Below are 12146 nucleotides of genomic sequence, written 5' to 3'. Positions count from 1 at the left end.
CTTGTGGGGACACTATCGCGCAAAGGATAAGCGATGCCGGGCAGGCTAGGGCACGACGACGAGGGCGAGGGTCAGGGTCAGGGCGAGTCGGCGCCAGTGCGGGTGTGGGTGGGAGTTGGGTGAATGGGCGACGATCGTGGTGTATGTACGTATACATGGCCAGGCCCAGCTCGCTCCAGGTCCAGCTTCAGCTACTCCAGCGGCTTTGTTGAGGCCAGGGCTGCTGCGATACGGGCCACCATTGACTTGTCTTGCACTTGCTTGGGGGGAGAGGCGACGCGTGCGCACAGTCGCTCTCTGTCTACTACACACTAATACTACTACTACTACTGCTACTACTACTACTACTACTACTACTAACATGCTACTCTCTCACCCACACCCACACCCAGCACCCACCCACACACACACAATGGAGCAACACAGGCTGCGCCCGAGAAGGCCATCACGTACATGGCGCTAGGATGCAGGTGACGCCAACGGGTATGGGCAGTGCAGTGATGGTGCATGGGCCGAGGCGTTCACTGGCTCATCCAGGCCTGTCCTCAACAAGCCTTGGCCGGCCGTGGTGCTGAGGGGCGGGGTTCGGCATCGACGGTTGCTGCATCAGGCCGCATTAGACGATGAAGCGCGATAAGAGCCACAACCACGAGCCCGACTCTCCAGCACACGCCCTTCCCCAGATTTACCCTCGTCGCCGTACCAGGCACTGTGTCGCCCTCGCTGCGACGCCTGCTGCTGCATCTCCAACTTGTTTGCTTCTTCGCTCCCGCTGCCACCCTGCCTGCCCGTGTCTTGTCGGGTTCCATTGGCCCACCCCTCCTCCTCAGTACCCACCAGCGCCCCCCTCCTTCACCCGCATGTTATCTACGACATACTATACATATGTACATACATACATACATACATACATACATACATACATACATACATACATACATACATACATACATACACACACACAACCCTACGACACCCGCCTTGTCCATCCCTCCCCTGTACTTCTCTCTACGCGTAGAATTTGCAATAGAACCGCCGCCCTCGTCCGGTGTCGCCTTGACTAGTCCCCATCCCCATCCCCACCCCTCTCACCACTGCTCACCTCACGTCCACTTGCTTCGTGTCCACTCCAATTCTCCCTTACGCAACCTCTTGCTGCATGCAGTGCCCTTTCCCAGACCGCCTGCAGACCAAAAAATCCCAAAAATCATTCAATATGGTCACCTGGTGCCAACCCTCGCCGTCACGGGCCTCTGTCTGAGCACAGTCGCCCTGTAGTGCATGCTGCGAGGAAAAAAAAAAGGGACCCGGCCAGATGAAGGCCAGTCTAGGCGCCGCCCGCCTCCTCAGCAATCATCGTGAAAGTCCTAATCCGGTAAGGCTCTCACCCTCAATTTTCTGCACTCGACACCACAACCACCCAATCCATGGCAAGTCCCGCCGGCGTGTGCATTGCGCCAAGCTGCGCTAGTCGGCCGGCATCACATCGCTCTCTCTGCCGGCCACCTCACCCTCCCTTCAGTTCGCCTACCTTCGCTTCGCGCTTGTGCTCGACCCTTCTGATTGCCCAATGCCCTCCATCACCGACTCCGCAGGCGACACGAATCCGAGCGGGACTGGTGCTCCACCACGGAATCTTCCTACCAGCTATCGTGACTCGGCGCCACCCATTCTGGCTCTGCTGCTTGCCTTCCGCCTCACAAACGCTTTGGCCTTGCACACCTTTTTCCAGCCAGATGAGTTCTTTCAGTCTCTCGAGCCTGCCTGGCAGCTAGCCTTTGGCGACGCGAGCAATGCCTGGATCACTTGGGTAAACTTCAGCCCCCCTTCTTCCCATCCTCCCCTCACCACAACCCCCACGACCACTTTTCGCACATACCTTATATATATACACTTTGCACATACTCGGCTGCAGTCTCACCATATGAGCAGGAGTGGACAAGCCGCTTGCGCTCTTCCCTGCACCCAGCGCTATTTGCAGCCGTCTATCGTGTCGCGGCACATGTCGCTCAAGCCAGTGGATTGAGCTTACCAGCTAAAGCCGAGATCCTCCTAGTGGCGCCGAAAGTTACCCAGGCTGTCTCGGCAGCCTTGCTCGACTGCTACACATGGAAACTCGCCGGAAAAGTTTACGGTCGTGGCAGCCGTACTGCCCTTGCTGCTGTACGCCAATGCTCCTGCAATCTCCAAGCCCCCCAACTGCTCTTTGCCCTTTTCTAACATTTGCTTGTTGCTCCCCGTCTTAGCTTGCATTGTCTGTCTGCAGCCCCTGGCAATGGTTCTGCGCCACCCGGACCCTGTCCAATTGCCTCGAGACTACCATTACCTCCATTGCCATCTACCACTGGCCTTGGCAGGGTACAACAGACACCAGGCAAGTGGATCCTAGTGCTAAAGCGCAGCATTCACATCCCCATCTTGGCTCCCTCTCCCAGTAAGTCGTGGCATTAAGAAGGTCCCTTTCTGGGCGCGCACTCGTCCCCCTCTTTAGTCGCGTTGAGCTCATGCTCGTGCAGGTTGCGTCTGTCCCTACTACTGGCTGCGCTTGCATGCATTCTCCGGCCCACCAATGCTCTCATCTGGATATCCGTGGCTCTTCCAACGCTATGGCAAGCTTCTCAAACGTTGCGGTATGTGCTGGTCCGCGAAACCTTGCTCTGTGGGTACGTTCTTGTTCTCCCTGCATCCGCGGCACCATCTCTTCGCCCTTGTAGTAGTACAAGGTCTTTGTTCGTGACAAGCCATGCATACATGTTCTCCATCTGTCTGTCTCCCTACATGCTATTACGCGTATGAGAAAAAAAAAGAGAGAAGTCAGCAGATCAAACATGGAAACTGACAGTACAAAGCTGCGCTGTCTTCCTTGCCTCACTCGCATCCGACCGCCTGTATTACGGGGTCTGGACCATTCCGTCTCTCCGGTTCCTCTACTTTAACATTGCTCAGTCTCTAGCCGTTTTTTATGGCAAGAATCGTGCTGACTACTATTTCACCGAGGGTTTGCCGTTGCTGCTAACCACCGCACTCCCATTTGCCATAGTCGGCTTATGGCAATCACTGCAGCCTCAAAACCAAGACACCACTGTAGGCCGTCGTATCCTAACTCGTCTATCATGGACCACCATCATCATGACCGTGACGTTAAGTCTAATCTCTCACAAGGAAGTCCGCTTCCTGTACCCCGTCCTACCCTTTCTCCATGTCATATCCGCGCAGCCGCTGACCCAGTTTCTGCCGGCGCGCGCTGCAGCACCATGGCGACGAGGCATCATCCTCCTGCTTCTTGCAGCAAACATGCTTCTAGCCGGTTACGCGTCGCAGGTCCATCAACGTGGCGTCATCGACGTACTCGGCTACATCCGCCATAAACATGAAACGCGCAATACGCTATCATCCATGTCTTCCCACCACCAGGGCTCCCGCATCAACAGCATCACCAACACCACTGTCGCTTTCTTCATGCCCTGCCATTCTACGCCCTGGCGCTCCCACCTCGTCTACCCTGAAATCTCCGCTTGGGCCTTAACCTGCGAGCCCCCTATCCACATCCCCCTCGCAGACCGCTCCGCCTACCTCGATGAGGCAGACGAGTTCTACATCCGTCCTGGCCCTGTGGCCTGGCTCAAAGCCAACATGGAAGATGTTGAGACGGTGAGGGATGCAGGGAGCAGATCGGGTCAGCATTGGATGCGCCAGGATCCAAGGTTTAAACGCAAGTATCGCCGTGAGTGGCCGCAGAATCTTGTCTTTTTTGAACAGCTGGAAGGTGTTTTGAAAGAGCACTTGGCTGGGTCGAGGTATCAGGAGTGTTGGAGGGGGTTTAATTCGCATTTCCATGATGATTGGAGGAGGGTGGGGGATGTGGTTGTTTGGTGTTTGGATGGGTGATGTGTAGTATTTTAGTACATAAAACGTTGAAGGAGCATAGAAAACTTGACATGTCCTACGTCACAATACAAATAACTTCTTTAACAATTCCTGTACTACTCTAGCCTAAACGTTGTATGCAGTTACTTTTATGAGCTTCTTTCTGAAGAGAAAAAAAAATGATTTAATAAATTAGAGGCCGTAGGCAAAAACTGACAAAAGCTCTCCCTCCAGAACGACATCTAGAAAAGAGCCTTGGATGCTACACTAAGCAACCACGCAGCATCCTGCCATCCACCGGCCTCCTCATTCGCCCGCCTCGTCTGATCTTCACTACCCTCCCCTTCACCCGCCGTACTCGGTCGACTCCCCTCTACCTCGCCATGCTGACTCTTAACCGCGGCCGCCGCAATAATGGCCTCACGCTCCATTTTCCTGCGCCTAGCCTCGACCTCGCGCCTCAGTTTAAGCTCCTCCTTGGTCAAATCATCCAGTTTCAACTCCTTACCACGGAGTCCCTTACCCTCACGTACATCCTCGTCCTCATCGTCCTCATCGTCCTCATCCGACCCCTCTCTATCCTCATCCACAGCAAACAACGACCACCCAATCAGGCGATCCATCCAGCTTCCGAGCCCAAACCCGCGTTCGCGCGCCAACCGCGCGACTTCTTCTTCGTCGCTGTCGGAATCCTCGTCGGCCTCAATGAAATCGGGCTCGATGAAGCGTTCTTCAGGCTCAGACGCTGTCTTGATGCCCAGACCCGTCATGAGATCCACGCGGCTGCCCACTCTGCTGCCGCGGCGACTGGGGCGCGCGCTAGGGACGCGCGAGCCCATGCGGCTGGGGAACCTGCTGCCAGCGCGCGACATGCGGGGGGAGAAGAAAGACGGGTAGTCCGCTTCATTGACATGTTCGCCGGATAGAAGAACCATGTGGTTGTTATTATCGTGGGGGGCATCGGGATTGTACTCGGTGTCTTGGCCTACGAGGCTTGTGGAGCTTTCGCGGCGGACGAGCCAGCTCTGGCCTTTGCTATCTCTTGTTTCGCCGGCGATGGCGAGGCCGGCGCGGTGGAGCCATTCGTGGTTTGATTCTTTGGTGTGGTGTTTGATGGGGGGTGAGAAGAGAGGGAGAGGCGCGGTGCCTTTTCTTGTGTGATGCCGCGGCTTGCTGGCTTCCTTCACGCTCGCCACTTCATCTGTAAAGCTAACTCCGGGATGCAGTACGCTTGTGCTCTTGGCTTTTGGTATATCGCCAGCTGCTCGGATCTCAGAATTGGTATCGACGAAGTAGCTGTCGTATGCGTAGGCCTTTCTGGTGTGCTGTCTCGAGCTGCTTCGGGTTTGACTGAGGCTCAATACGCCTGGTGTGGCAGGAGCCGACTTCTGGGCTATGTAGGATGAGCGAGGTGTCTGAGTTCCCGGCTCGTCGGGCGATGGTGGAACAGATGCATCGAGTGGGTATTTGGCGCTGAGCGGGGCTATGGAGAGATTGTGGAGGTTCGGGTAAGACCGGCGCGATCGCGAGGTTGATCGTGGAGTTTCCATGATATTCGAAGATCAGACGGTGCAGTTACGACGTCGACTGTCCATATATCTCACAGGACGCCAAATCGTGTGCCGTGATGATGGAGTGACCGAGGTTCGACACTTGCGCGCACGGACTCTGGGGATGGGAGATTTAGTTTGTTTGCGGTTTAGCGGGCGATCAACGAGATTTTGCACGTGAAAGCGCAGAAGGAGAAAACGACGCCAACCTAGCACGCGAAGGCGATGTCGAGGCAAAGCCGCCGAAGTTGATGATCGACATGCACACCCAGGTGGCTAGCTATACAGGCCCATATTCGTCGCAGCACCTGCCTCATATACTCTGAAGGCTCGTATCGATCTACGTACTTGCGAGCCATGCACCAGATCTGCAACTACGACGGCCCTTCTGCGAAGTCTTATTACCATGGATACAATGGAGTTGTGGCATGTAAACGTCGAGAGAGGCAAAAGTTATCATGTTACAGCCGGCAGTTGGTGTTGGCAGTGAGGATTCGATACGCTTCGAGTAATATTAGGCGGCTGCTGTGTGCCGATAGACCCACCACCTTGGAGGGAAAGTAGACCTACGCATACGCTTAAACATACCAACACGCCACTACCCACTGCTCCATGTGGCCTTTGTGGAGCGATGACGGAGCCAACGGCGATAGGAAAAGTATCAGACATGGCTCGGGCCCGAGGCCGAGACGGTGTTGAGACGCGCCGCCCAAGTCCGAGCTATGCGACGGAGCAGCAACCTTGGAATGGGAGTGTGGCCAGACTGCCAAGGGGCTGTCTTTGGATTAGCCAGCCTTCCAGGCCACGGGTTTTGGGGGGGGGGCGTAACAATCCATACACAGAACATTTAGTAGTGGCACATACGTTGTCATGGTATTACAGTGCAATTATTCACCATCCGCAGTGTTCCTGCTTACTCCATCGCCAATCACACAGACAAACAAGGGAAAAAAAGAGCATCGAGTGACGTACATATGGACTTTGCCAGGCCTGGTGGACCCTTAATAATGTTCCGCGTTCAGACAAGCGGACCAAATCCGCTTGCTCTTACTCGAACCGTTCAAGGCGCACTAGAAGCACCCGAGACTTTCCACAACACCAAACCCACGCCCATTATAATCACACTACTTTTCCACGGTCCCGTGAACTACGGCTGACGTCCTTGTCGCTACCGCCCCCCAGGCATCAGTGCACAAATATCCCCCTCCCCCCTCGGTGCACGCCCCCCTACCACCTTGTCCTACCCTCTAATTGCAATACCTGCTCGCCATGAACTTCGCTGCCGCCTCGCATCCCCGCAAGACGCCGTCAACATGTGTCCTGTAACAGGCCCATAACCGCGAAGTAAGTCGCCCTGTCCACTGTGTTGGAATCAAACGCCCTTGAATTCGCCCCCAGCACCACCAAAGCTTGGTTCGCACCATCCGCAACCATAGATCTGCATCTCGATACCTGCCGAAACACCCTTTCCCACAGCAACTAACGCGTTCAAAAGGCTGTCCGCGCTGGCTTCTGTCCCCATACTTTACCGATACTATCTCCCGTAACTCTTCGCGCACATAGCCACACTATTCTCATACCACACCCGCCGCTAGCGACCTCCCCATCTACTAGAAACGCAGCATTGAGAGCGCGCCGAGGCACAAGCTGAGCTTGTCGCTAAAAGGCTCGACGCCGCCCCATTACCCTCAGAATACCACCAACCCCATACTACCCCATAATGTCCATATCGGATGGAGATAGCTCGGCCCCGGCCCTGGCCCTTGGCCTTCGTCACTACCGCGACCAGAACGACGAGGAAAACGCCTACGACAGGATCAGGGAGTTTGTCCGCTCCCTCGGTCTCTCTGCGAGCGACGGACTCATCTACCATGCTACCGAGAATACGCATGAGGACCTGAAAGATGTCCTAAACCCACGCGATCACGAATGCTCCTCGAATTGCACTGCAGAATCGCACGGCACCATCACCCCGACCCTCTCCATCCCTTCATCCCCTGAGCGCCTACAACCCCTGGTTCCTCCCACAAATTACGGTGCGATTCTGCCCGGGTGCATCTACCGCAGTGGATACCCGCAGGAGAAGAACTACGGCTTCATCAAGGACGTTGGTATCAAGACAATCTTGACTCTCGTGCCGGAGCCCCTCACGCCTGAGTTCCAGGCCTTCATGAAAGATGCTGGCATACAGCATTTTCACGCCCATATACGCGCCAATAAGGGCGAAGTTCGCGTCGAGTCGTGCGAAATGGCACGGGCTCTCCGTCTCATCATGGATCGCTCAAACCATCCCATCCTTGTACATTGCAACAAGGGAAAGCACCGCACTGGATGCACCATCGCTTGCTTCCGGAGGGTGCTAGGCCTCGATCCTGACGTCATCCGCGAGGAATACCACACGTACGCCGGCGTCAAGGCCCGCTTTCTCGACGAGGTCTTTTTCGAGAATTTTGACATCAACCTCGTTATGTGGGTGGCGCGCCAACAAGGCTGGGTCACGCCTGAGATGGACATTGCACCGCCCACGCCGCCAGCCTCCATCACATCCAGCGTCACCATCAAGGCTGTCGCTCTCGCATGACCACACATATCCTGTACTACATCACACACTTTTTCTCTTGCATATTCTGGCGTTTAACAAGGGGCCTATGGAATCAAGGTCGAAGACCATTCCCACTAAGATGATTTGTCTTTTTTGGTCCCTTTTCGGGATCCGGCGCAACAAGGGAAGTCACAAGGCGATACCATCCAAACCAATGCATTGAGGTTTGTACTAAGGGTGAAGGGGATCCGGCGTTTGAGGTACTTTCCAAGCAATCATTGGAATTAAACTCCTTTTTCTTTTATTTCTTTAAAACTGTTGTATAATACTACACTTGAGTAGTAAAAATACAACAGCTTTTTTCGTCATTTTGACCCTTTTTTTTCTTGCTCTCTCACCACCTGCTTTCGTCACATGTGTATTCAACATAAGAAGAAGAGAAAAAAATTATTCACATTGTAAACCTGTAGTGTAATATTCTTTTGTACTATCTGCTGTTCATTTGTCAGTTTCCTATGTATATAGTATGAACTTTTTATGCGTGGGTTAATAATTTCTAGGATCACCCCCCTTCCCTCCCCCCGCTTTTTTCTTCCCAAATCGCAAACATACGCGATACAGGTAAGTTTAGCGTGACATAAGAATAGTGTTTCGAATATGCACAAGAAAAAGAAAAGACGAAGAAAATAATAGATTTGGTTTACGTTGGCCCAATTGCCGACCTTGCACCCTCCTTACTCTAACACTCGCGTTCGTTGTGTTTATGTGTTTGTTTACGTGTTTTTATGAACATGCTTTTTTTGGGGGGGAGGAAGGCCCTGCAGTGATGATCTCGGGTCTCCACTGACGTTACGAGCGGTACTTTTTTTTGACTTTGGACTATTACTCACCCATTACCATGATTCTGGTGATGCAAGAAATCCCTGCAGGTTTTCTTAATGGGCTTCCCTGTCGATCCGGCTTGAATTGCGTGGCTGTGCTAAGGAAGGGGACCCTGGGGGGTTGGAAAGGGGGGAGGAGGGCCATGCAGGGCGTGGCTTTTTTGCTTTTTGGGAGGTGATGAGGTCATGGGCGGTGATGGCCGATTGGTGGGCGCGTGGGTTGATTGGTAAGGATGGATGGGGTATGGGTTTGTGAGCATGACGGTTGTGGAAGACGGACGGGTTGTGGGATTGAAGGAATGGCAAGGGTGTGTGTTCAACGGGTTTTGTGGTGGATTCGGTATGACGTATGAATGTGCCATGTCTCATTATTCTATGTCCGAACCATCTCAAGTTTCCCAACTTTCTACACTGTAAACTTCAATTCCATACCACCTGCTACACCGTTGCCATCGGACATACTCGGTGGCCTATCCTCCTTGATTGTCCCCCACTTACTTTCCTTGTCCCCTAGCACCAACTCCAGCGTCCCTCCTTTGGTGAAAAACTCGTGTCCAATCCAATTCTTAGTATATTCCTTGCCATCCAGCTTGGCACTCTGAATGTAAATGTTCTTGTACTGCGCATCGAAGTTCACGGTACGGATGGTGGCCGTCGCATTAGTCAACTTGTTGGTCACAGAGACTGAGGGGAAGAATGGAGGAGTGATGAAATATACGTTTTGACCTGGGTTGGGGAAGAAACCCAGCATGTGGAAGAGCGTGAAGCTGGCCATGGAGCCACTGTCGTCATTACCTGGGAGGCCGCCCGGGGAGGTGTTGAATCGAGACGGGATATCTAGGTCCAAAGCGTTAATAAGACACAGCACTGCGTGAAGGAAAGAAGACATACAATAATGCGCCCGCTCAGCCGACAACGCTGGCCTACCCGCATAATGCGGCAGTGAAACCGTCAAGAAAACCGGCTCATTGCCTATATCTGCCAAACCCGACGTATGGAAAAAATTCAATCGACTAATAAACTTTTCGTCGCCGCCCACCAACTCAATTACCTGGCCGATATCATGCGGCACAAAAAACATGTACTCCCAAAGACTACTTTCGAATGTCTCAGCCATATTGCTCGTCAGAGAGCAGAAATCTGTCAGCGGACTACATGCAATGGGGTCTTGGAAGCCGAATGTTCCGTTGAGGTATCTGGGCTGGAAATAGCCTACGAAACCAGTATCCGTGCCGTTGACGGAAGATGTCTGATCGGGCTTGAAAAGGTTCTTCCAGTTCGTTGCACGGGAAAAATATTTCGGTGCCGTGTCTTTTCCTAGGCTGTGGGCGAGGACGGCGAGGTTATAGTCGTTGTAGGCGTATTCGAGGGTTCGGGATACGCTTCGTGAGTTCGTGCCAAAGCCGATAGGGTCGAAGTCTAGGGCTGGGATGTATTTTAGTCTTTTCCAGCTGGTCAGGCCGCCGCGGCCTTGGAAGCTCCATTCCAGAGGCTCGTTTTCGGCGTCGTTGACGATGGCTTCGTAGGCGAGCTCCCAGTCTATGCCAGAGGTAACATTCTTGAGGTAGGCGTCTACGAGGACATTGTCTGCGTTGGAGCCGCCTTGTGTCCAGCCGCTGCAGGTGCTCATCATGCAGTCTGGGAGCCAGCCGCGGTGCTTGTACGTGTCTAATAGACTTCTGATGAAGACTGAGATCATTCCTGGATCGAGAATCGAGAGAAAAGGGAGCTGAGCTCGCCAAAGGTCCCAGATGCAGTAGAAGGAATCATAGTACGGCTCGGTACTCTGCCAACGAGGGTTTTCACCCGTGTAGTTCTGGGGAGATATCATTGTCCGGTATGCCGCACTCCAGAAGCTTACCAGCATACTTTGGTCCACGTCTCCTAATTCTATCGAGATCGGCGACAGTTTTTCCCGCCATGCATCTTCGGCTGACTTGACTAGCCGATCGAAGTCGATGTCAGGGTTGGGTATCTCATACTCAGCATTCTGGCACGCCTGGTCAGTGCCAATGAAGCTCAATCCCATCCGCGCAAGCAAGGGGCCCGAGAGTGGTCCTTTGAAGCGTACGAAACCTCCAGCCTCGAGATAAAAGTTGTTAAAGCCACGCGTGACAAAAAGCTGTTTCGGTTCTGTACCAGCTCGACTATTGACCCAGACTCCAGAATCTCCTACCGTTGCACCAGACAGATCCAGACAAAAGTAAGACTTGTACGATAATGCTCCGAAGCTGGGAATAAAAGTTCCATTTCCTTTTATTCTTCCGCTCTCAGCACCCTTGGTTGCCTCGACACTGATCGAAGCGTTTTGTCGGCTTGCCCGAAGATCAGTCAGGTCGAGTAGGATCAGTGGGTCTGAGCTCGAATTACCAGTGGATGCCTTGGAAAAGTCGAATCGAAAAAGAGCAGCATGCTCCGAGACGGTCATATCGGCATATATACCATTCTCTAGCGACACTCCAAAGTAGCCTGGTCGTGCTTTGACCGAGTCGCCTTTATAGTGAATTGCACGCGCAGCAATTTGATATTTGCAATCGTTAATGTCGTCTCCAGAGCAGAGCTGTGGGAGAATGGGGAAGTTCCCCAAACTCGGAAAGCCTCCGGTGCCAGAATCGTGGAGGGCAGAGAAGCCAGTCACGTTGCTTCCGTCGGTAGAGAAGCCTCCCGTGTTCGCCCCGTCAACGTCTGCAACGGCTGCCTTGCTATGAGCTTCTCATACTTGTTTCAACCGTAAAAATACCATACCTTTAGCCATGCCATATGGCAGAGTCGCACCAGCGAAAACATTGCCTCCATCCCGAGAACCAATCAATGGGTCGATGAATTTCAACACATCTGTACCGTTAGTTTTTCGACGGTGTACCCTCGCCGTCGATAGGGTGATGACTTGTGTTAAGATCGAGAAGTGGGTGGTAATACGCATGATGGTCGTCTTGTAAACACTGCAGTTATGCTAGCTCAGCCCTTCGATGTCACTTAAGAGGGAGTGTCTTCACCCCTCAAGACGTGATATTGTATTAACCTTGGTTAAAAGTAAAACTCTAAAGTCGCATAAGACTTATTCAGCGGAAGGACCGGAAGAGTCTTTCACTGTATCCTGGCTCTAATCAATAGCCTAGGAAATTGCACTCAACAGCGACGTCACTTTGGTTGGTGGTTGATGCCCGCTTTGACGGCGGGGCAAAGTTACCGACAGACTGGAAATGCAACCTCAACTACATGGAAAACCTAGTAGACAACATTAATACTACTCAACTACTATGTACCATGAAGTTGCCTTCAGGGTGAGGCTGCAAGCTTACGTAC

General features: G+C 53.1%; 4 protein-coding genes across 4 annotated transcripts; 2 read left to right on the top strand and 2 right to left on the bottom strand.

Moving 5' to 3' along the window:
- The first annotated feature begins 1424 nt into the window (after positions 1-1424).
- On the top strand, positions 1425-3958 carry COCSADRAFT_223657 (glycosyltransferase family 22 protein). Its single transcript, XM_007703825.1, has 5 exons — positions 1425-1810; positions 1933-2163; positions 2247-2434; positions 2517-2663; positions 2850-3958. Exons 1-5 carry the CDS (start codon positions 1571-1573, stop codon positions 3886-3888), a joined length of 1845 nt encoding a protein of 614 aa, XP_007702015.1. The 5' UTR covers positions 1425-1570; the 3' UTR covers positions 3889-3958.
- A 1-nt stretch (position 3959) lies between these two features.
- On the bottom strand, positions 3960-5515 carry COCSADRAFT_223653 (uncharacterized protein). Its single transcript, XM_007703824.1, has 2 exons — positions 4245-5515; positions 3960-4205 (listed from the first exon to the last, which is right to left on the bottom strand). The coding sequence occupies exons 1-2, from the start codon at positions 5415-5417 to the stop codon at positions 4110-4112; spliced, it is 1269 nt and encodes a 422-aa protein (XP_007702014.1). The 5' UTR covers positions 5418-5515; the 3' UTR covers positions 3960-4109.
- A 1371-nt stretch (positions 5516-6886) lies between these two features.
- COCSADRAFT_223626 (uncharacterized protein) lies at positions 6887-8401 on the top strand. The gene has a single exon (XM_007703823.1). The coding sequence runs from the start codon at positions 7138-7140 to the stop codon at positions 7996-7998; it is 861 nt and encodes a 286-aa protein (XP_007702013.1). The 5' UTR covers positions 6887-7137; the 3' UTR covers positions 7999-8401.
- An 845-nt stretch (positions 8402-9246) lies between these two features.
- On the bottom strand, positions 9247-11854 carry COCSADRAFT_191883 (glycoside hydrolase family 92 protein; the record flags this gene model as incomplete). The annotated part of the gene is made up of 2 exons (XM_007703822.1): positions 11586-11854; positions 9247-11534 (listed from the first exon to the last, which is right to left on the bottom strand). Exons 1-2 carry the CDS (start codon positions 11761-11763, stop codon positions 9247-9249), a joined length of 2466 nt encoding a protein of 821 aa, XP_007702012.1. The 5' UTR covers positions 11764-11854.
- Between the last annotated feature and the right edge of the window lie 292 nt (positions 11855-12146).

The sequence above is a fragment of the Bipolaris sorokiniana genome, assembly GCF_000338995.1.
Source record: "Bipolaris sorokiniana ND90Pr unplaced genomic scaffold COCSAscaffold_10, whole genome shotgun sequence".
NCBI lineage: Eukaryota > Fungi > Ascomycota > Dothideomycetes > Pleosporales > Pleosporaceae > Bipolaris > Bipolaris sorokiniana.
This window is presented reverse-complemented; position numbering and strand designations above follow the sequence as displayed.